The 22,290-nt window shown below is 39.8% G+C and overlaps 1 protein-coding gene across 1 annotated transcript in view; it reads right to left on the minus strand.

Annotated features, from left to right (window-relative positions):
* The window catches only part of FURIN (furin, paired basic amino acid cleaving enzyme), a 160,513-nt gene extending 139,229 nt beyond the window's left edge, over nt 1-21,284 (minus strand). The window contains exons 1-2 of the mRNA XM_063448934.1: nt 20,880-21,284; nt 7,211-7,599 (exon numbers count right to left, since the gene is read on the minus strand). Of these exons, the coding sequence (XP_063305004.1) occupies nt 7,211-7,381 (171 nt within the window). The 5' untranslated portion in view covers nt 7,382-7,599; nt 20,880-21,284. The remainder of the gene's footprint in view (nt 1-7,210; nt 7,600-20,879) is intronic.
* Nucleotides 21,285-22,290: the final 1,006 nt, after the last annotated feature.

Raw genomic sequence — 22,290 nt, forward strand, 5'->3', positions numbered from 1 at the left:
TAACCATTTGCTCTCTAGCTGGCAAAAAGGACTGGGAGAAAACAGATCGTTTAAACCCAAGGGGTAAAAAGGCTCAGACCAAAGAGAATATACTGACATCTCACTGTTAGGCATTAGAAACACTTTTCTGGTAACCACATACCATACTTGAGAATTAAACACTGGTTTCTACCGATAGAATGGAAAACACTAGTAGGGTTTACAGACAAGAATCTATGAAACTGTTCTGGTCTAAAAAGTGGTACAACAATTTAAAAGCGGAAGAAGTCACCAATGGTTTGTACCGGACGGTTCCCCTGGTTTCCATGGTGATTGCCCTAAATGCTAACAATATTAAATTGCTTGTAACATGAAATCCTATTTATAATTGGTCTATTTCATTCTTTGACAGCTCAAAGGACAAAAATAAACCTGCATTTCACACGTTGAGGTATACAAGCCTAGGCTAAACTAGAGGGATTGATTCGAACCTGCTTTGAAAGATCAATAGTTCACTTTTAACCCTTGCCCTAACCAACTGGGGTAAAACATAATTCAGATCTGAAAGTTTCCATAATGTAAACGACATATGCGCCAATTTAAAAAATTACTGGTCATGGAGCAAGCCACCCCTATAATCCAGTGTTTTTGCTTGAAATACTGCCCATAAAGAGATATCTGCACTTTTGTGGTGGGGGCTGGTTTCCCCCACGGCACAACTGACATAGGTAGTCAGGAACTGTGTCGAATGTTAATTCTGTGCAAAGATTACATCAGTTAGCACGCACTGTGCGCTATTGACAGATTTAATAATCTTCATTCGATGGCACGCTTATATAAAAAAATGACATCTGTCATAAGTACGAGTACAGTTCTGTCATAAGTACGAGGCACAGTACGAGGTAACAGCAGAGGTCATTTTTTATGAGAGTGCACCTGTAATGTGAAGTCCGTTCCCGTTCATTGTTGTTTTATTAAATTGAGGCCTCCTTCATTGCAGCCCTCCTCCCACCCCATATTTGATAGGATCACAGACCCTTGAGGGATGATGATCAGTGACGCCAGAGGGAGAATAGAATTGATTGGGGTGAATTGGACCCGGCCATGGACTCAAGGTAACAACCTATATTCACAGGTTGTTAGCTGATAAAACACAGGAGGACAAAGTGACAAATGCACTCTAGGGCATTATAATCCAGACAAAAAAATTAAAAGGAAAGGGTTGGAGTAAACCTTTAATGAAATACTGTGGCAGTGCTACACACAGTAAATGTTGCTCTGGTGAAATCAGTCATTTGTAAATGAAGTTGAACTGCCTGTTCATATGAGCTGGTGTCTGCTTCCAGAATGGGTTTGTAAAGCTTACATCTGCACAAAAACCAGATGTCCATTTATATTCATTTTCCAATCCAATCCAGATCATCTAAAAAGGCCATGATTAAAATCAATTGTCTTAACAATTGTTGTGTGATGAGTGAGCTAGAGTTTCAGATTCGTCATTTTGTTTGACGTAGCATGAGAGAGAAAACCAAAACAAAAAAATATGGTGCAAAATCAGAAATTTTTACTTACCGTAAAATTCTTTTTGTCTTAATATGGTGGCAGTATGTATGGATTTTGCTTCCTAATTGGGACAAGCATCTGCAAGATTGGTGATTAAGAAAAGTCCCTCCCCTTTACCCTATAAAGGGTTTCCCTGGCAAACCCACCCCAGTCGTAGCAAGAATACACACCTAAGCCACACACTGTAAGCGAAATTGTAATTTAGGGGGAGGGAGATTTGTAGTGCCACCATATTGAGATACATAAATAAATAATTTACGGTAAGTAAAAATTTCTGTTATTTCGGACATGTGGTGGCAGTACGTATGGGATATAGCAAGATACCCAATCAGGTGGGCCTTATGCCTAAGCAGCCTGAATTACCTACGCCCCAACGCAATTTTAGAGGCAGAGAGTACATCTAGCCTGGGAATGCCTGATGTTTTGTAAGGTGCTAAAAGCTAACCTAGAAGCAGCCATGCTGATTTCTTCGGGTGAAGCAAGAGCTTTTCTCTGCCCACGAAGTGGCCATTGCCTTTGTGGAATGCGCTGTGAAAGACGCTGGCGAATCAAAACTACTGAAACATAGGCCATGTGATTGACGAAATAACGAGTAATAGAATTACGAGAGGCTTCATTCCCCTTAAACTTTCCTAGAAGTTGACAACAGGTGATCTGACCTTCTGAATTCGGCTGATATTGATAGTTACATCTGAAATGTCCTTTTTACTCTAGAATATGCCATCTAGTTCCAGCGGGGAGGTGACATAATTATAAAAGGATGAGCTGATTAACAGTTCCCTAAAGATAACTCTGGAAGAATTTAAGTTTTAGGATGAAACAACTTTTCACCCTAATGGAATATAAGAAATTCCACTGAAGAAGATATATCCTGAAGCTCGCTTGCTCTCTTGGCAGAGGTAATGGCCACTAAGAAAGCTGGTTAAGCTATAGCATATTAAAAGGAACCACCTCCAAAGGGAATACAATTTGGTCTTAACGTGGAAACGCCCAACCTGTGGAAATCTCCTGCAGGAAGTGTAAATTTGAACCAACCGAACAAATTAACTAGAAGACAATGACATTCCTTACAACAATGTAGAAACTCTACCCAAATTCTCATGTAAAAGGTTAGAAGCGGAACGACTAGAAGATTATAAGCAACAAGTGGTCTAAGACTCATGAAGACTCAGGTGATGAAGGATCCACCATGACGTGCCCTACCATCAATAAGAACCTATTCAACACTTCCAGTAGGATATCCTGTCTTTCAAAAGTGTTTTTGAGATCGGAAGATCCCCAAACTTGAAAGTCATCTCCACCAAGGCCGAAAACTGGCTCGTGTTTGGCCAGTACGGAAAGATTGGCAGAACCACTACTCTGTCCGTTACCTCTTTGAAGAAGTCTTGGGAACAGTCTGTAGGAGGAAAAAAAAAAAGTAAGCCCAGAGAAATACCCTTAGATGGATAGACCAACTATGCAACGTGAACTATCTGTACAGAAAGGCAAACAAGAAAATTCTTAATTTTCTCCCTTTTTGGCATAAAGTCTATCCGGGCACTCCAAATCTCTCTGTAGACCGTGAACATGATCGGATTTATAGACCCTTACTCTTGATCCCAATTCCTTGTGCTGAGGTTGTAGGTGATGACATTGTCGACACATCATGATTGAAATGGAGAGAGGATCTCCCAGAGATCCTGAGCCCAGTAAACTGTTTTGGTACATAGCCGACACAGACCTTGCCTCTGACTCTGCCCGGTCTGTTGACGTGAGGGAAAAAGTGTCGTGGCCTGACCGCATTGTAATAGGTCCCTCAATCAACCAAGATCTGAATCGATGAGGGGAGTGAAGAACTGCCTTAAGAGCTCTGAAATTAGTGGACTGTTTTTCTTAGGACCAAGAACGCTGGCACATTAGAGAATTTAGATGAGTGCCCCAGCCAGTGTTCGATGCATTCTGTGGTGAAAATGATTCCTTCTATAGGCAGAAAGGACAGCTTCCGCTTTTTTCCCCAAAGGCAGTCTAGGAGACAGAAATCCAAGATTTCCACACTTTGACCCAGAGGAGAGAATTTTCCACTGTAGCGGCCAAATCTAGATTTTGCCCAGTTGACCGCAGGAATTGAAGATGTCAGACATCCCAGCAATCTCACTTCCTGTTCTTATGGAGGAATTTTCGCTTTATTAGTAATTGGACCTTTCCTTTATGAGTGCAGTAGATGCAGAGGTAACGCTTTAAGGTTAACACGAACCTCAAAAAAACCCTATGTTTCCTGGAAGAAGAAAATACTTTATAGTTTCTATATCCAACCGTGTTGCTGTAGCGCTCTGCTAGCTACCCAACATACTTAAAGGGCAAACGTGCCGATTAGCAATAAATAGTCAAACTCCCAAGTAGGGAATGCTTTGTTCCCTAAAATATGCTGTTATGGGAGCGTTTTGAAGAGCAATGAAATCTCTACAATCCACGTATTATGGAGTCGTTTCAGAAACTTCTTGAGGGGCCGCAATAGGAATATATCTCTGATCTATATAGACCATGACATTTCTTTCTGCAGAATCAGAGTTCCAGAAGCTTCAATTCTGAACCTCAGGAGAGGAACCAATTAATTTAAATTCATAACCGGTTTAAAGGAATGGTCCGAGTTTGATAACCAGGAGATTCCTGAGCAACCCAACGAGCTTTGTGGTTCACAGAACCATATCTAAAACTCCTTGAATCCACCAGGAACACTGTTTCTGTAAATAGAGTATCAGATGTTCGGACGATTATGCAGGGGAAATGAACCTGTGAACCCCAAGGGTTGAACAAGGTCTAAACCCACTGAGCTATCCACACTTTGTATAGAAATGCAGGAATACTCCTCCAAGCTGCTTGGCGTCCGAAACGCCTACCCAGTGTCGGACCTAGTTCTACTTGTCTTGAGGCAGAGCTTTTTTCTTTTTTGACATACACACTTTCCCTAATGGAAGTAAACAGGGGACCGAAAAGGACGCTGATCTGCCGTCCAAGCTTAAGCCACCAGGATATAAGGGAAAAAGGAGATCAACCCATGATCTTGGCCGTCATTGTCACATTTTATTAGTCAAATGCATATAAAATATGTGACAATCACAAATAAAACAGGAAACTGACGAGCTGCTTATCAAGAGACTTAAATAACCTCCATAAATTATTGTAAACAAAGTTATAAGTTTTGGACACCACTGCACCTGCCAGCAAAGACCCATACCGAAATCCAGCAGTCTGGACAGATTGTTTGCAAGAGGTCTCAGCCGTCTTGACTTCTGCAGAATTTTATGGATTCCCAGTGTACCTGGGGGTGTAACATTTACCCATTTGATTGTAAAATATTAAACGTCGGGCGAGAAAGGCTCCTTAGACCGAGTGTTCCCATTTCGGAACAGATAACACTCAAATATTAGCAGATTTATCCTGCCCCATGACCGATTCATTCCTAATGAACCTTCTCAGTACATCAGGTGGGAACCAACACCACACAGTATGATGAACCAGACAGGTCTTAAGAAGGAGTAGATAAACATTCGCCAGACATTAGAAGTAATCGAGGGACGCTTCTCTGCGGTACCTGTGGAACATCTAAGGCAGAGCAGCTGATACGATATTTGATTCTTTATAAGAATTCAAAAATAGGAATGATTGCATATTCTCTGCTTAACCCCTTAAGGACCAAACTTCTGGAATAAAAGGGAATTATGACGTGTCAGACATGTCATGTGTCCTTAAGGGGTTAATTCCATCCAACAAATTGCAGGGAGTAGTACAGATACAATAAGCAAAAGCCTTGTATAGCAGAGGCATTCCACGGTGTACAAACAGTCTATCTTGCACATACAGTCCACTTTCTGCAACACAATTCCACCTATAACTTGCAATTTTAATCAGAACAGATTTTCAAGGAAAAGATCAGTTAATCTTACCTTGAAAACGTCTGAGCCGTGTGGGAGGTTGGCGACGCGGGGAACCCTTCTGACAAGCTTCCTGCTGCCAGAGGGAACAGCAAAGCGATCCGCCCTCGGCAGTTTCCCCAGAAGCTCTGGTTCGCGCATGCGCAATAGCGCACCCAGAACTTGGTGGAACGCAACACCAACCGGGCGGGCGTTCCACTTCTGCAGGCAGGCTCACGGCCTGCAAAATAATGAAGGCGTCCCCCAGCACCCCCAAACTGGAACAACCTTGGCGCAAAGTTAAACAGAAAGGGCTCCGGAGCCTCCACGGACGGAGCCATGCCGCTCAGCCTACCACCTGGGCACCTATCGGGCTTCGTCCCCCAGACAGCAACCTGTGTGCCTCACCTCCAACAGACGCTTGATCCGTCCCGTGCAGGGACAAGGAAGAACTGAGGTGGGTTTGCCGGGGAAGCCCTTTATAGGGTAAAGGGGAGGAACTTTTCTTAATCATCTATCTTGCAGATGCTTGTCCCAATTAGGAACCACAAGCCATACGTACTGCCACCATATGTCAGAAAAATCTCTCTTGTTAATGTTTGAAATAGCAGAGTAGTCAGGGATTAAATGGATGAAAGGCACTCTTTTCAATGGAACACATATAGGAAGTAAATATATAGCAAGCAGTCTCAGAGCCACCATTTGTTCTTGAATGCTTTGCAAAATCAACAGGTAGACCGGTATTTACCAGTGAAACAAAGGTAATATTGACAACACCTGTTTTTAGTCACGCAAACGTAACAATTGTGCTTCCTGCAAACATGCAATTTATTGAATGCATAAAATAGTTCCTATTTTGTCGAGAGGGGAAAATAAATGTACAAGAAATGGAAAAATATAAATAATTAAAATAGAATTTAAAGGTAACAGGCAAATCCATTTTCTACAGACACCATTGACCATTATCAATAATCCTTAATGTTCTCCGTGAAAAAGAAACAAGCAAGCTAAGATATAGATTTCTATGTTTGCTTTTCATATTGCATTTTTGTTGCAGCCTTGCCTCAATATGACCGGTTATGTGGTGGTGTCCCTTGTGAACCTTTATAACATTACTTAATCCCAGAGCATATTATCAAATAACCTCTGCACAAAGGAACAGCTGGCAAGCAGATCTACCCGCGTATCATACAGCTTGGGAATGCAGAGCATGACTGATTGAAAAATGGGTTGGCTAGCGGTATACTCAACCCCTTGAACATTTAAAAACGAACTGGCGCACCAAAACAGCATGCATAAGTGTAACATGAACAAGAAGCAACATACGGAGCAGATCTTTGAGCTGTATAGCAGCCCTTCACCATGGAGACAGTATCTGAGAAATGAAGACAAGCAGAGCTAGAGGAAGGGAGCTGTTCAAAGAAAAAAGAATTCAGATAAAAAAAATAAAAAAATTATATATATACACACACACACACACACACACACACACACACACACACACACACACACACTATTTAAAGATAAAACAAAGGCACTAATCAAGGATTCAGAGTGCTGAAAAAAAGAAAAAAAGTGAGGAATACATTTGCAGGCATTATGCAGACAGCCCTAACACATGCTACCAACGCAGCATGGGAAGATGGAGAACTGTGGCACAATATGCATAATACAAACCACAAAGTGCTCTTTGGCAATCCTATTTATATGACTTCAGCTGAAATGAATGGAAGAACAGGCAGGACTGAGTGGAGGAATATTAGTTTAGAAGCACTCACCTGTCCATGGTTTAGGAAGCCATGTTTCTGTGCAAGCATATCAGCCACAGCAGGACCACCTGATATATGTACAGCCCATGTGTTTGTGAACAATTTCTGCGCAGTCATTTCATTGATCAGTAAAATGAGCGACGTCCAGAAAAGGAACAGCGAGCCGTGCCTCAGATCCATTAGAATGCGTTCAGGTTCTGAACTTGTACCGAATCTCCTTTCCAATGTAATGAAATCAGATCCTGAATAACATCCAGATGGATTCCTCTGTGCAAATTGTTCGCTCAGTCCTGGGGATCATGAGGTCTTAATAAAGCTTCAATTACCACTTGCAAGTAAAAACAATCCTTCAATCGATCATGTGCATCACTCCAGGGTGAAGTTTTGTTCCAGAGTCTCTGCATGAAAAACAAAAGCATAAAATAAAGTACAAGTTTTTATTTCACTCACACAAAATTTCTACATTTTGCAGTCACTGGCTGGTAACAAACACAAAGAGGGACAATATTTCAAAAGGAAATAGCATAATGAAAAGGTCAGCATAGAGAATACTGGGTTATTCACTACAGTGTGAATTGTTGAGAATTCAAAGCAAATTGCAAAGTTTACACCAAAATAAGCAAACGGGAAATCTTTTGTGTCCACTAGATTTGTTAAGCTTTGATATTTGGCCTAAAATGTTTAATACATTTTGAATTCTCAACAGTTCACACTTTAATGAAAACACAAAGTATGTCTGTACTACTTTACCTTACATTTCTTTATTAGCACCTCTATGCTGGCTGGGTTATGCACTAAAGTGAGAATTCAAAGTGAATACTTACCCCCCTTAAATATAGTAAAATCTTACTTTTGTCCAAGTCTGTAGCTGCTGGCTCTGCTCCTGATCTATCTGTTTGGCTGACATCATCAGAAGTCTTGTTCTGAGCCAAGGATTGTCTAGGAGATTAGGGGCAGAGTCAAACACAGCCCTGGCCAATCAGCATCCACTCATAGAGATGATGTATTGAATCAGTGCATCTCTATGAGGAAAGCTCAGTGTCTGCACGCAGAGGGTGGAAACACTGAATGGCAGTGCTGCTTACTGTGCAGCACTGCCACAGGAAGCTCCTCTAGTAGCCATCTGAGGAGTGGTCAGTGGAGGTGTTCCTAGGCAGTAATATAAATACTGCACTCTCTCTGAAAAGACAGTGTTTACTGCAAAAAGCCTGAAGGAAATGATTCTACTCACCAGAACAAATACAATACGCTGTAGTTGTTCTATGGACTATAGTGTCCCTTTAAGGTAAAAAAAAAAAAGTCAAGTAGGATAAACTCTTCAAGTCAACTATGCTTTCAGTTTGGCTGCTCGTCTTGAATTTGGAATTCACTTTGGATTCTCACTTTAGTAAATAACCCTGTGTCAGGACTTATCTTTCCGATCAACTCCGTTCTGACACTTACAGGTATGCGGAGCAGTCCCCGCCCCCTTCTCTGACGCGGCTCTCTCAAGCCTGATAGAGAAACCGCGCCAGTTTCAAAATTGCTTAGTGATTTGAGTTAGGTTACTTCCGCATTCATATTGCCGGCAAAGCTACACTTCGTTAATACTGGTGTACTGACCTCTTGGACTGTTTAAACGGATTCCCTGCCTTCTCCTCTCCTTTGATCTCGGACTGAATATTGGACTTTCCTGCTCTCTCCAACCCCGAAGACCCGGACTGAAAGAAGTTTATCCTCTATCTTGGCTCAACCTAAACTACCTTTGGAAGATTACTCCCATCAAACTCTAAGTATACTTTTAGTAATTCTCTGGTAATTGCTTTGCTAATGAACTTTAACCTGATTACTAATACTCTCCTACTAAAACTCTGTTAACAATATCTCTGTCACAGTTGCTAGTGTTTTTGCTTTTCACTAATCACCTGCAATATCCACGAATCCTTAAAGCTACAGTAACTGTCCTTTATAGTAGGATTTCTTTCCTATCTTCAATCACGCTCTGTTAAAATAAAAAGGAACTTTCAAATCTGCAGTTGTGTTCCACATCAATTCTACTTGTGGCATAACACCCTGTTGGTGATTACTCCATTACGATTAACCAAGTCTAATGAATTAAAAGGAGAGGTATCATACTCCCAAACGCTGACAATGAGCAGTACAGTATAAACGGTCTGTGTACTAATGTGAGAGCAGTCATCATAATAGTGTGTTTGCATGGTTATACCTCCCAGGTTTTATTTGCCCCCTATGGTGGAGGCAAATAGTAATAAGGAGGAGGAGAAAGTGGAATTAATTAGGTACGCATATTCTGTCCCTACCACGTCCCTAAAACAAATCACACTTACGGTAAAAAAAAAAAAATATTTTTAAATCTGTGACAGAAGAGATGCTTATGGGCCAAATAGGTGATAGTACCTTTAAAATCTTCCATCTTTTGATTAATATGTTTGCAGGCAATTTTACATACTGCATAATGTTTACATGCATGCTATAAAACAGTTTTTAGGAGACAGTGCATAAACATTTTACCTACCTACTGCGTGGAACTGAAATGCAGGACAAACTAACTTAGCCCATCTAGCAGATTAAACTGAAATTTAAATTTAACATCAAAATAGCTGAACCGGAAATATTCTCCAAGTCAGCTATTTTTAGAGTTCAGCTACTCTGGTCTTAAATTTAAGTTAACCTTGAATTCTCACTGTACTGAACTCTGTATGTAGGAAGTCTACACAGTCCCTCGCCAGTAAACACAACATGAAGGAATCTATTGCTAAGAACATAATATATTAGCCTTTAACAAGGTTTAACTCTACTTGTATTGCCAAATATTGTAATTCGAACGGATGACACATTTCCCCCCAGATTGCGCTGATTGACCAATAGTGTAAAGAGTATAGTTTGTATACTGCAGAGATGTACAAAATAAAGCTTTCACCGTTGTTTTATTATAGTTCGCCATGATGGTTTGCCATTGTTAAAGGACATACCAAACAAATAGTTTTACCTTAATGAAGACATATTCATGTATAGATCATGCCCCTGCATTCTAACTGTTCAATCCTCTGCCATGTAAGAGTTGAATCACTTATTTATTCAGCCCTAATCACACCTTCCCTGGCTGAGACTCACACAGCCAACATTAAAAAAAAAATAAAACCTTTTTTTTTTTTTTTTTACAGTGTTTACTTTAAAAGTTTCCTCTCCTGCTCTGTTACTTAAAGGGACACTATAATCACCTAGACCACCTCAACTCATTAACGTGGTCTGTGTGCAGGGTCCCTGTCCCCCCTTAGCCCTACAATGTAAAAAACATTACAGTTTAAAAGAAAGTTTGACTCTGTGAAATGACGTTGCATGTCCTCATGTTAAAACCCACTAAGGCAATTCTATAATTAAAACACTATGCAATAAGGGAAGCTAAAAACATATTTTCAGGAAGTGTATGGAGAGGCTGTATAAGTCATAAGCAGGCAGATAATTGAGCTGTGGCAGCACAAGGGTATAATCTATAAATTAAAACTGCTTCATTAAGCTAAAGTTGCTTTGGTGCTTAAAAGTATCCCTTTTGCAGAACCTTGGAAATATAGCCCTAATCAGCCAGGATCTACCTTGGGGTACACTGTCGCCTCCAGTTACATAGAACCACAAATAAAGGTGCCGTGATCTCTGTGTTCCAACAATTCTACAAGTATGGTAGAGAAATAAAAGAGGGAAAATGTAATGGGTAGGGCACAGTACTGCATTTTGCTGCGCATTCAAAATAGCCTCCCAATGAGAAGTTTAAAAACCTTTTTACTCCAAAAGAGAGGGGGTCCGAGTACCTAAATATTTACTCCAGCACAATAGTGTGAGGAATACAGGTTTGTATGTCTACCACTACAGTGTTCCTTTAAAACCCCTTAAGGACCAAACTTCTGGAATAAAAGGGAATCATGACATGTCACACATGTCATGTGTCCTTAAGGGGTTAAGCAGCAGCAGGCCCAGAATATCAAGACTTCAACATTAAAATGTAACATGAACTCAGGTGAGGTACTCAGTCACTCTACTGACAGCAGAATAATCCTGATTTAGCTGGACAATTTGCTGGCTTAATTTATTAGTGGAACAAAAACAAAAGGAAATTATCAAAACTCAGAGGACTTTACACACTTGTTTCGTGTGGAAATAAATTGAACTCCACATGTGCCTTAAAACCCATCTCTTTAGGAAAGCTTATGGCCTCCAAGACTAACCCTTACCTCACATACCTGTCTCTTGCCCTCTCCGAAAGGGCAGCCCACCTTATTTGATTGTAAATTCCTGTCCTAATGTGTTTTACACCCCACCTCCTATAGAATGTAAGCTCGTTTGAGCAGGGTCCTCTTCAACCTATTGTTCCTGTAAGTTTATTTGTAACTGTCCTATTTATAGTTAAATCCCCCTCTCATAATATTGTAAAGCGCTACGGAATCTGTTGGCGCTATATAAATGGCAATAATAAATAAATAAATAAATGTGCCACTTCTCATCTTAAGCTTGTAATAGACTCTCCATGGTATGGCTCAGCAGTTAGAACTTGATAGAGATTAAAAAAAAAAATGTAATTTATCAGCTATGCACAGTAAAAAGGGACAAGAATAGAGGCATTCAGGCCTCACTCAACTCAGTGAAAGACTGCATTTTCCATCCTGCAGTGAAACACCTACCACTCTCAGGCCTCACTCAACTCAGTGAAAGACTGCATTTTCCATCCTGCAGTGAAACACCTACCACTCTCAGGCCTCACTCAACTCAGTGAAAGACTGCATTTTCCATCCTGCAGTGAAACACCTACCACTCTCAGGTACTGACTGAAGCTGGAAGATACTCCACATCCTGTATTCCTGGATTGCTAACATTCTCATGTATTACTATAGATTTGTAACCATTTTACCTGTAGTTTGTAATATTCTGTGCATGCAGTATGTACTATAGTCATTTAATGTTGCTGACCAATATTTCATGTAGACACAGTTATTAATATTTTGGGTGATAGAATTTGGTTGCTAAACTTTTCAATAGTATAGAACACATGGATACTCTACCCCTCCCCCCCCCCTCTTTTCTCCTCCCCCAGTTGTAAATACCTCCATATAACTGTTCAATCCTATTCTCTGTTATTCAGGCCTCACTCAACTCAGTGAAAGACTGCATTTTGTCTCCCCTCCTCCCACCCACCCAGGGTCCCCCTTAATATATAGCATGCTCCTCCAGCTGTTTGAGATTCTCACCCAATTACCTCTTCATTCCCCTAACATCTTACCAATAGCTGCTTCTCTGTTAACTCGTTCAGCCATCACCTCCAAACTTCCCCTGCTACCTCTTGTCTCAAATCCCCATGGTTTCCTTTAGATTGTAAGCTCACGGGCCATCTAGCCAAGCACTTTATATAAAAGAGCTCCAATGGCTAGATATCAGCTTACGGGCAGGGCTCTCTTACCTCTTGTATTTGTCTGTGTATATTGTACGTTTCTCCACTAATTGTACAGCGCTGCGGAATCTGTTGGCGCTTTATAAATAGCAATAATAAATAAATAAATAAATAATAGAGAATCCTGCCTTCTTACAGTTATAAAATCATGGCCTATAGCTCTTGCCCACCAAGATACAATTAAACTGTATACCGGTATGTTAAGCACAAAACAAAGAAAAATATTTAGAATTTCCCCTTTAAAAAAAAATCCCCTCTCTGACATTGCAAGCTTGTAAGTTCAAAATATTTAGCTGAAGTGGTCTTTTTCCCCCCTTCTTCACTTGAGGAAAATAGGGAAAACATCCTGATGACTCATAAAGTCACTAAAAATGCACATTTTAACCTAAATTTAGCCATTTGTTTTTCAATTCACTTCCAAGTTTAGTGAATAAATCCTCATATCTCAAACGTGTCAGTAAAGAGGTCAGTAAAAAGGTTCTGTTGGCCCTCCAGTTTCTTATAAAATCTAATGAAAGTTGCAGTTGGCATTACAGAGGTGCAACATTCTTCATTTAAATATTTACATAAAAAGTAAAATACATACATGGAAAAGGAGTAAGTGGGAGTAACTCAAGAGATCACAATCATAAGTCTTCACACTAATTCTGTTGGTCTGTGTTGGGGTTTGTCGATTCTTTTTGTAATTATTTTGAGTGTGCAAAGAATAACAGAACATTAAATGCCACAACAGCATGCATAAGTGTATGGATAGTACATAAGGTTACATATGTGGCTCCGAGTTGACAGCACATTTTAAGATATTATGAAAGGCAGAGCTTTGCATTATAGTAGCGTAATTTTAACATGGAGTACAGGTTTATACAGGCAAAATTAGCACGTATCCAAGTTAGGCTAAATAGTGGGGTGGTTTGTCGATTCTTAGCATTCTGTACATTTTGAATGTACAACATTTTTTCCCAACAATGGATTTATTCATTTTATTTAAATTAAAATCAGTCCGCTAGGAAAAATAAAAAATAAATATAAGTAAAAAAAAAAAAATATATATATATATATATATATATATATATATATATATATATATATATATATATATATATTTTTTTTTTTTTTTACTTATCTCTTTTTACCATTTGTAACTTGGTGGTCTTTCTTGGAACAAATATTTCTTTGAAAAATGGTAGTTAGGAGGGGAAAATAGAACAATTAAGTAAATACGAACAGATTAAAGAAAATAAACACTTTTATGAATCTCCCCCATGGGCTATTATGCCGAATGGCCCACTGCCTTCGTTATCCCTTCACTGACAAACATTCAATATGTTATGATATGCTGATGACCAGGTCTTTTCTTACTTGCCAGAGTTAGTTGCTCACTTCTCCGATTCCCAAACGAATCATTTGTTTTTAACCCTTTTCCTCCCTTCCCTCCATCACTTGTTTGGATAGTATTTGACGGACGTGGCAATAAATCTCTTTTCATGACCGATTGCTTGAATTTGTTTTGGGGCTGTGTTTGTTGAGAATGTCATGTGACAGGGTAATATACTATAAGGGTTTCTTCATTAAAAACACTCCGAGAGATTTGAAGGTCCCTGGAGATATAGAAATGATGTGATAGATTTTTCTATGATTTTATTCCTCCTCATCCCCAGTGTTGTGGATGTCTGTTGCACAGAAACAGACAGGAGTAAAAAGTGATTGTGCATTCATGCCTCACACTGAGCCAGCAGCCTGTCTTTACTTTGAAACCAAAAGAAAAGGGTGCAAATCGGTCTGCAACAATTTCATACATCTCCCCCAATGAGTTATAATCCCGAGAGTTCCCACATAACCTCAAAAGACACTTTCAAATGTCTCATTTAGCAAGATTACAGCACAGACACCTTATTTGTGCAACTAGATTGAGAACAATTAACTCCATCTTTGTTATCAATGATCAATTCGAACAAAAATTAGGAAAGACTCATCGCCTAAGGCACAAGTAAGACTACAGTGGCCCACGTTAATTAGTGCTGCACTGCTGAGTGATGTCAGACAAGCCTTCCTCCTGACCCCATAAAGCTGACCTACACCACTCCCTGAATAAGCTTGTCTGTGCCCTTATGACCACAGGGAATTGCTCTCAGATCGTTAAGTTCTCTGACTCTCAGACACGTGGCATGAGGTCACAGTAAGCAGTGGGGAAGGGGGGCTGGTCCTCTCCCACACTAAGGAGAGTCAGTGTGTCTGCCTGATGCAGGTACTTACATGCTACAGGATGCCAATTTCTAGAACTGCAATAAATATGGATATTCCAGACATTGGCATGTTATTTTTAAGTGTAAAAACAAAAAATTAAAAAAAAAAAAGACTGTAAAACGCAGTGAGCGGCCGTATCTTTTATCTTTTTCTTTATTACATAGTATTTGTTATAGTTTACTTAAACAGCACAGTTAGCTTCCTTGTTATTAGATCCGGTGTTAGCTAATCAACTACCTAAACCAACATCACAGTTTTATGTTACGTAATATTTACAAGAATCGTAATTCGGCTGTAAGAGAATTAAGCATATGAGACGATGTTTGCTTGTTTAGCTGTGTTAATTATATTCTTTTTATTTAACTCTTACGTTATTTTCTGTTTAAGCGACACAAATCATTTACTTGCCAATACCATAATGTTTAATCTGCGCTCATGTTCCGATATTATGAAAGAGTGCCTGATATGCTCATATTTCATGAGAAAATGTATGCTAATGTCTACTGTACTACAACATGAAACTTCACATATATGGTCATTCTAACACAAAGTGATGTGTCTGTTTTCAGGCAACCACCAGTTATCAAAATAATCTTGATCAATTTTTGTAGTAAAGTCATTTTGGAATTTTAAACTAATTAAAGTTTCTAAAATTCTCTGGAATGATCAATAGAGAGAACAACACAATTAGCAAGAACATTTGAAATGTCTGTGCACATCCCTAAAACTTTGTAACTTTTACAGTTACCTGTATATGTAATGGATCTCAGGTTAAATGGAATCACATGGCGACAAAATATCAATAGGGTGAACGCAGACACACACACACCCTAAAATAAAACATCCCAGATCATTGCATTGGTAATAATTACTTTAGAGTAAATGGGGGTGGGGGGGGGATAAAGTGTGTTTAGGTGGAATACTATGAAAAGAAGAAAAGGCAATGTTCTCAGCATACAAAAACAAGGCTACCAATGTAGCAAAAGAAAAGCAAGTCTCAGGAAACCAAGCAGCATATGCTTCAGTTCACAATATCTTTATTTAATGAGGAACAAAAATTGAATAATATTCTTTATGTAAGAGTTGCTAGCTTTGTAAAAGGACCCACATGAGGGTGATCGCAGACATACAGGCACGCCAAGCACTTGCAATCTCACATGTTGATGCAAATGCTAAAAAGGTGTCAGACGTTAATTGAAACTGCCATTTAAAGTCAAAACCTAAAATTAAACTTGCAGGACTGCAGAGAATATGTTTTTTTTTTTTTTTCTAGAAGGCATTATGGAACTTTACCAAAAAGTCATAAGGAATTGGAGGTTTAAACTCATGTACAGTAAATTAACAGATCTATAAAGTCCATTATCAGAAATAAATAACTAAACTACAATTTGATTTAGTAAACATGTTTTGAATTTGTCACAACAGCAATTTCCAAATAACTTAGAAGTAAAATACAATTTGGAAACTCGTGACATCATAGGTTCAGTGAATGAACCCAGAATAATTTGCACATCTCATATGCTCTAAAACAATATCTCAAATAAGCTTTGTGGAATCTTTGTGGTTAAAACCATTTCTATCTACAACCATCCTCCCCACCCCCAGTCTGTTCAGGGCAACCATTAAGAAAGTAGATAAGAGTCTATAGAACTACCGTAACATATCTTTACCTTCAAGTCACAGATCATATTGAGGACCATTCCTATCCATTCATACAAGGTTATTAATTAAAGTGAGAATTGGCAGGAATCTAAAGAGAATGTCAAATTTAAGGCCAAAGTAGCCAAACTGGAATCATAGCTACATTATTTTGGCCTTAAATTTTTAATTCACTTTTAATTCCCAAAACTTTGGAGAATAACCCATATAATTCACATCAAGGCACTGTTCGTTCAATCTCATGTCCGATTCAGACAAACTGCACCTTGCCTGAACAAAACATTTCCTGAGTCCCATTACAAAAATAGCATTGCAAATGTCTTATCGGATCCAAGATAAGTACCAAACAAGTGTATGAGATCATAAACACTGCAGTAATGATTACGTCGTTTACAAGAGCAATCATATCCAAAACTATAGCAGAGAATTATCAAAATCATCCTTTGAAAAACAGATTGCAGTTACGTGTTGCCCTCAGTACTGTTACCCAATAGGTTTTCCTAAAGAGATAGTACCAGCCTTTTTATATATAATAGCAACGTATTTTGCTCTGTTTATTTCTTCATATTACGTATATTTAAATGTAAGCAGAAAATATATTTAATATGCTCCTAATCCGGCTTACATATATCAGTATTATAACATGCCACAAGGCGTACAATTATCACTCATCACAACTGTTGTGTACTATGCATTTATAGTAACAACAACAACAAAAAAATAGAAATACAATGAATATGTTCATTCTCAACTCAAACAAAGGCTGACTGACAGATTACTTAATTGTCAATTTTATGTTTTAACTAAAACTTCACATCTCAATTGCCACGGTTAGTAAAACCATTAGTACTGGCTAGGATTACCCTGGCTCCCTCAATTTTGTTTATACAACTGGAAATAATGAAAGAGAGTCTAACTATACCTTGTATACACCACTGTTGCTCTGTCATTGCCAAAATCCAAAGAACATTATAGCCACATGTAAATTTATACACGCGAGCCAAAATGGGCTGACACTGCAAGTTCAATATGGGTGTGTTGCTTTTATTGCCCAACTTAAAACCTCAATCTCCAAACAGCAAACCATTTAAACACAACCACTTCATGGTGTTTCGAGACTAGTGAGGAGGTGAATTGCACATATGCCAGCTGTTCAAATTCCATGAAATCAATATTAACCATATTAAAGATTGTACATCGCTATACGTTGGTTCTTAACTAAAGATTATGTTATGTTGCAAAAAGCCATGCTGTGTAATTTAGTGCCTATGTAATCTATGTCCTTACAACGGAGATGTGTACACCTGTTCAGATCAATAAACTTGCTCTCATGAAGGACTTGACGTCTTATCATTACGATTCAATCTTAAAAACTCTAGAAATGTGGAAAACTAGCAAAAAAATAATAATCAAAAAACGAGATAAACGGGATACACACACCAACGGTTTGTAGAAAACAAAGAATGTGTCATACAGTATAGAAAATGCAGGTGATAGCGAGAGCTCAACAAAATGAATGCACTTATAGTTCTAAGTGAACACCATAAAGATTATGGGACCTTATAAATAAAGATCACTTCTTGGGCAAAGTTCTTTAGTCATTCTATTGGTTACCAAGGAGACTGCACCACCTTATAAACTTTCCCTCATCAATAAACTTTATAAACCACTGTTCCAATATCATCTAATTGGTGATCTTTCTTCCAGCTATTATACTGGAACAAAAATTGTTGGTAGCTGTATTAAAGTTATACATGATTAGAACTATTTAAACCCATAAATATTTTTGCAAGGATTCCATTTTATTTAAATCCACCATATAGAACGTTTGTCAGAAATTAAAATATGTTAATACAAATAGGCAACTGGCACTACGTAGATCAGCACTGCAAATTACTGCCTGATGTAAGACGGTTTATATAGAGTGAGGGTCCAAAGAAAACTGGAAAATAGTTAGAAAAAACAAAACAGAAAACTTTCACATTTCAGTGGGACTGCATCTTTCAGCTCTTACAGAACAAATATATATTTTATCTAAACAACTGGCATAACGTACCTCGAGGAATTGGCTTTCACATAGATTAACCAGAACAGACAGTGTTTGTGAGTGGGCTAGACTGCAAAAACACCAAGTAAAAAGACATCACTTTTTAAATTGCAGTTTTTGAAAAATATGTCTGTATTAAAGAGAAAGCCACAATAGCGGGTGCGTGAAAAATGTGAGAGACATGACAGTATGACAGGAAATGAGGAAACACTATCCCACCTAAAAACTAGTCATAGTAAAAACTGAATTAGAAAAGAAAAAAAAACACAACCACCACAAAACACACACTTTGGGGATTTAGACATTTTCATGGGTTTTTACACAACCTAGGTCAAATGCGAATAATAGCAGCCAGATTTTGCCTTCCCTCTAATTAAAAGTCTGTCAATTTTGTATCTGGCATTTAGCATGTGAACTGAGGTGAAAGACTATTTCTCTCCATGCCCAAACAGTTAGGATTCACTAGGACACAAAGGGACACCATCAGGACTAACAAAGTAACAGAATTTTTCTTGTATTAGTAAGTAGACAAAATGTATAGAAAACATGGGATAGTGTGTGGTATTCAAATTATAGATGTCAGAAGCACTGTACGTGTTTGGACATTTCTGTGATTAAAAGAAGGTTCCAATATGCTGGGGGTTGTAAACAGTCCTGGACAAAAGATTATATCTATTTCTACAGCTAAATGAAGAAATCTCTAGTTCTGAATACACACCTGCCCATGTAATTATAGTAAAGCAATGGAATGCTGTATTCACATTCAGTTTAGGCTGATGCTTTCATGCATTATTCATATAGCACCAACATAGTCTACAGTGTTGTACAATTCTCTAATAAAAAATAAAAAGTGTAAGTAGTCGGCAAATCTTATATTCTGAAGCACTGTGTATACACAGTCTTAACTTTGCAAAGTTAGCAGTAGATTGTTAGCTCTTCAAAACACATTTGTCCCATATTCATATTATTGCACCAAAGTAAAAAAAACATCTCATTGCAATAACTGCACAGCAAGAATATGCAACAGAAAAAAAGTATACTTGCTTTATTTCTCAATGCCAGCTAACGCTGGCACCGTAGATGATTACACTATCCATGATGTTTAGTAATATAGTTCAGAAACATCTGGGATGCCAAGGTATGTAAACACTGCCATTTATCCAGAACCATTTTCTATATTTACTTGAGTCCTGCCAAATAACATTGTGGCACATTTTGATCATCTAAAAGATACGTGTAGTCTGTATTTTTTATATAACCCTGACACTACTGTAGAACAAATTAACCCCAAGACAATATACAAAGCTATAGGCTTTAACATATTAAAATGCTATTGCTACACATCAAGAAACAGAATTAGGTAATTTCATATTCCAATGTGTGAGAATATATTGCAGCATTATTACTACATTCATTCACAAGTTTAATATATGACACTGAAATACTTAGATACCCATACAGTTATATCATTTAGTATTCCAGCAGAATTGTATGCCTGTGTTAAATGCTAATCAATTAAGCCCATCACCTATTTTCTAAAAACAATTAAAAAAAAAAAAAAAACCACTTTTCCCACCACAAACATTAAAAATAATTAGCACTAATCTATAAACCTTTTCTGAGCTGTTGGAGTTAAAAGTTCAGCCAAACCAAGATTATGACTGAAGACTGTCATTGGAGAGGAACAAATGTTTCTCATTAGTCACATACTTCTCAGACATAAATAAATGATGACATAAACAAAGAAAAGGTGGAGAGAAGCAGGAGACTTGGGAGGAATACACTCCAGTGAAAGAGAAGGCATATTGTGAATTATAAAAGAAAGGATGTCCTCTGGTACAGACTTATTCTGAGTAACAATAGGAGGTCTGTTTTCACAACTTATACACAATGAGTTTCGGACTTTTTAATTTATGGATACAGAATGGTGTCTCCATGTAAACAGGTACCCCCCGCTGCTATGGCTTTTATGGTCAGTTGAGCCTAGGTGGGCTAATGATTGATCTCTTTCTAATCCTGTCTGGAGGTCCAGCATTGTGGCTTGCGTAAGTCTGGGGTAAAGGTCTTGTTTATAGTCTTGAAGTGAGTTGAACTGGATGACTCCCAATCACCATGCCAGCTATGTATATGGACTAAGGCTCTCATAATGCTCAGCCAGGCACATGGGGAGTAGGGGCTGAGCAGCGTGAAAGCCTAACTTCACAACAAAAGCTAGAGAGCTAAAAATACTATGAGTACTTATGTAGAATGGGATTCACAGGGTCAGTGCATGGCTCTTGCAGGATACTTACTGTGTAGGCTGTTGTTATGGTTAGACGATAATAAAAGGGAAGATGTGGTGACAGGCAGGGTTACCCTCCAAACAGGAGCATGTTTGCAGGAAGAAGTCAGAGATTGTGTTCCAGTCCCTGCATGGAGTTCAGCTCAGGAACGCAGCCAGCATGCCTGTAATCCAGGGGGAATAAATAGAATTCCTGACAATCGGTGTTCCACCTCTCGAACCCGGGGGATGAAAGTGTTCTATGCTGCTCTGTGTGGGGTTACACGCAGTCAGGCAGTGCCAGGGGGAGAGAGAGTCCTGGGCGAGGTGTCAGTGGGCATCCTGTGCCAGCAGCAGGAGAAACCCACGGTACTCACTGCCAGCCTCGCGAGCCGCATATGGGCTCTTTAATGTGTACCCTGCGACTTTCTCCCTTCCTGTTCCACAGGCCGGCCCACCGCGAGAGCGCGCATGCGGGAGCACGACTCCGCTGCCTAGAGCGCATGTGCGAGGGAGGGGGCGGCGCCGCTGTGAGCACGGAGGGGCGTGTGGTGTGTCGGAATGTAGCGAGCCAAACTGGGGGCAGGTAGTGAGTGGTGCTGGTACACTGGGGGCAGGTAGTGAGTGGTGCTGGTACTCTGGGGGCAGGTAGTGAGTGGTGCTTGTACACTGGGGGCAGGTAGTGAGTGGTGCTGGTACACTGGGGGCAGGTAATGACTGTGAGTGGTGCTGGTGCTCTGGGGGCAGGTAGTGAATGGTGTTGGTACACGTGGGGCAGGTAGTGAGTGGTGCTGGTACACGTGGGGGTGGTAGTGAGTGGTGCTGGTACACTGGGGGCAGGCAGTGAGTGGTGCTGGTGCTCTGGGGGCAGGCAGTGAGTGGGGCTGGTACTCTAGGGGCAGGTAGTGAGTGGTGCTGGTACACTGGGGGCAGGTAGTGACTGTGAGTGGTGCTGGTACTCTGGGGGCAGGTAGTTAGTGGTGCTGGTACTCTGGGGGCAGGTAGTGAGTGCTGCTGGTACACTGGGGGCAGGTAGTGACTGTGAATGGTGCTGGTACTCTGGGGGCAGGTAGTGAGTGGTGCTGTTACTCTGGGGGCATGTAGTGAGTGCTGCTGGTACACTTTGGGCAGGTAGTGAGTGGTGCTGGTACACTGGGGGCAGGTAGTGAGTGGTGCTGTTACTCTGGGGGCAGGTAGTGAGTGCTGCTGGTACACTTTGGGCAGGTAGTGAGTGGTGCTGGTACACTTTGGGCAGGTAGTGAATGGTGCTGGTACTCTGGGGGCAGGTAGTGAGTGGTGCTGTTACTCTGGGGGCAGGTAGTGAGTGCTGCTGGTACACTTTGGGCAGGTAGTGAGTGGTGCTGGTACACTGGGGGCAGGCAGTGAGTGGTGCTGGTACACTGGGGGTAGATAGTGAGTAGTGCTGGGGTATTGGGGCAGGT

The sequence above is a fragment of the Pelobates fuscus genome, chromosome 3 (assembly GCF_036172605.1).
Source record: "Pelobates fuscus isolate aPelFus1 chromosome 3, aPelFus1.pri, whole genome shotgun sequence".
Classification (NCBI taxonomy): domain Eukaryota; kingdom Metazoa; phylum Chordata; class Amphibia; order Anura; family Pelobatidae; genus Pelobates; species Pelobates fuscus.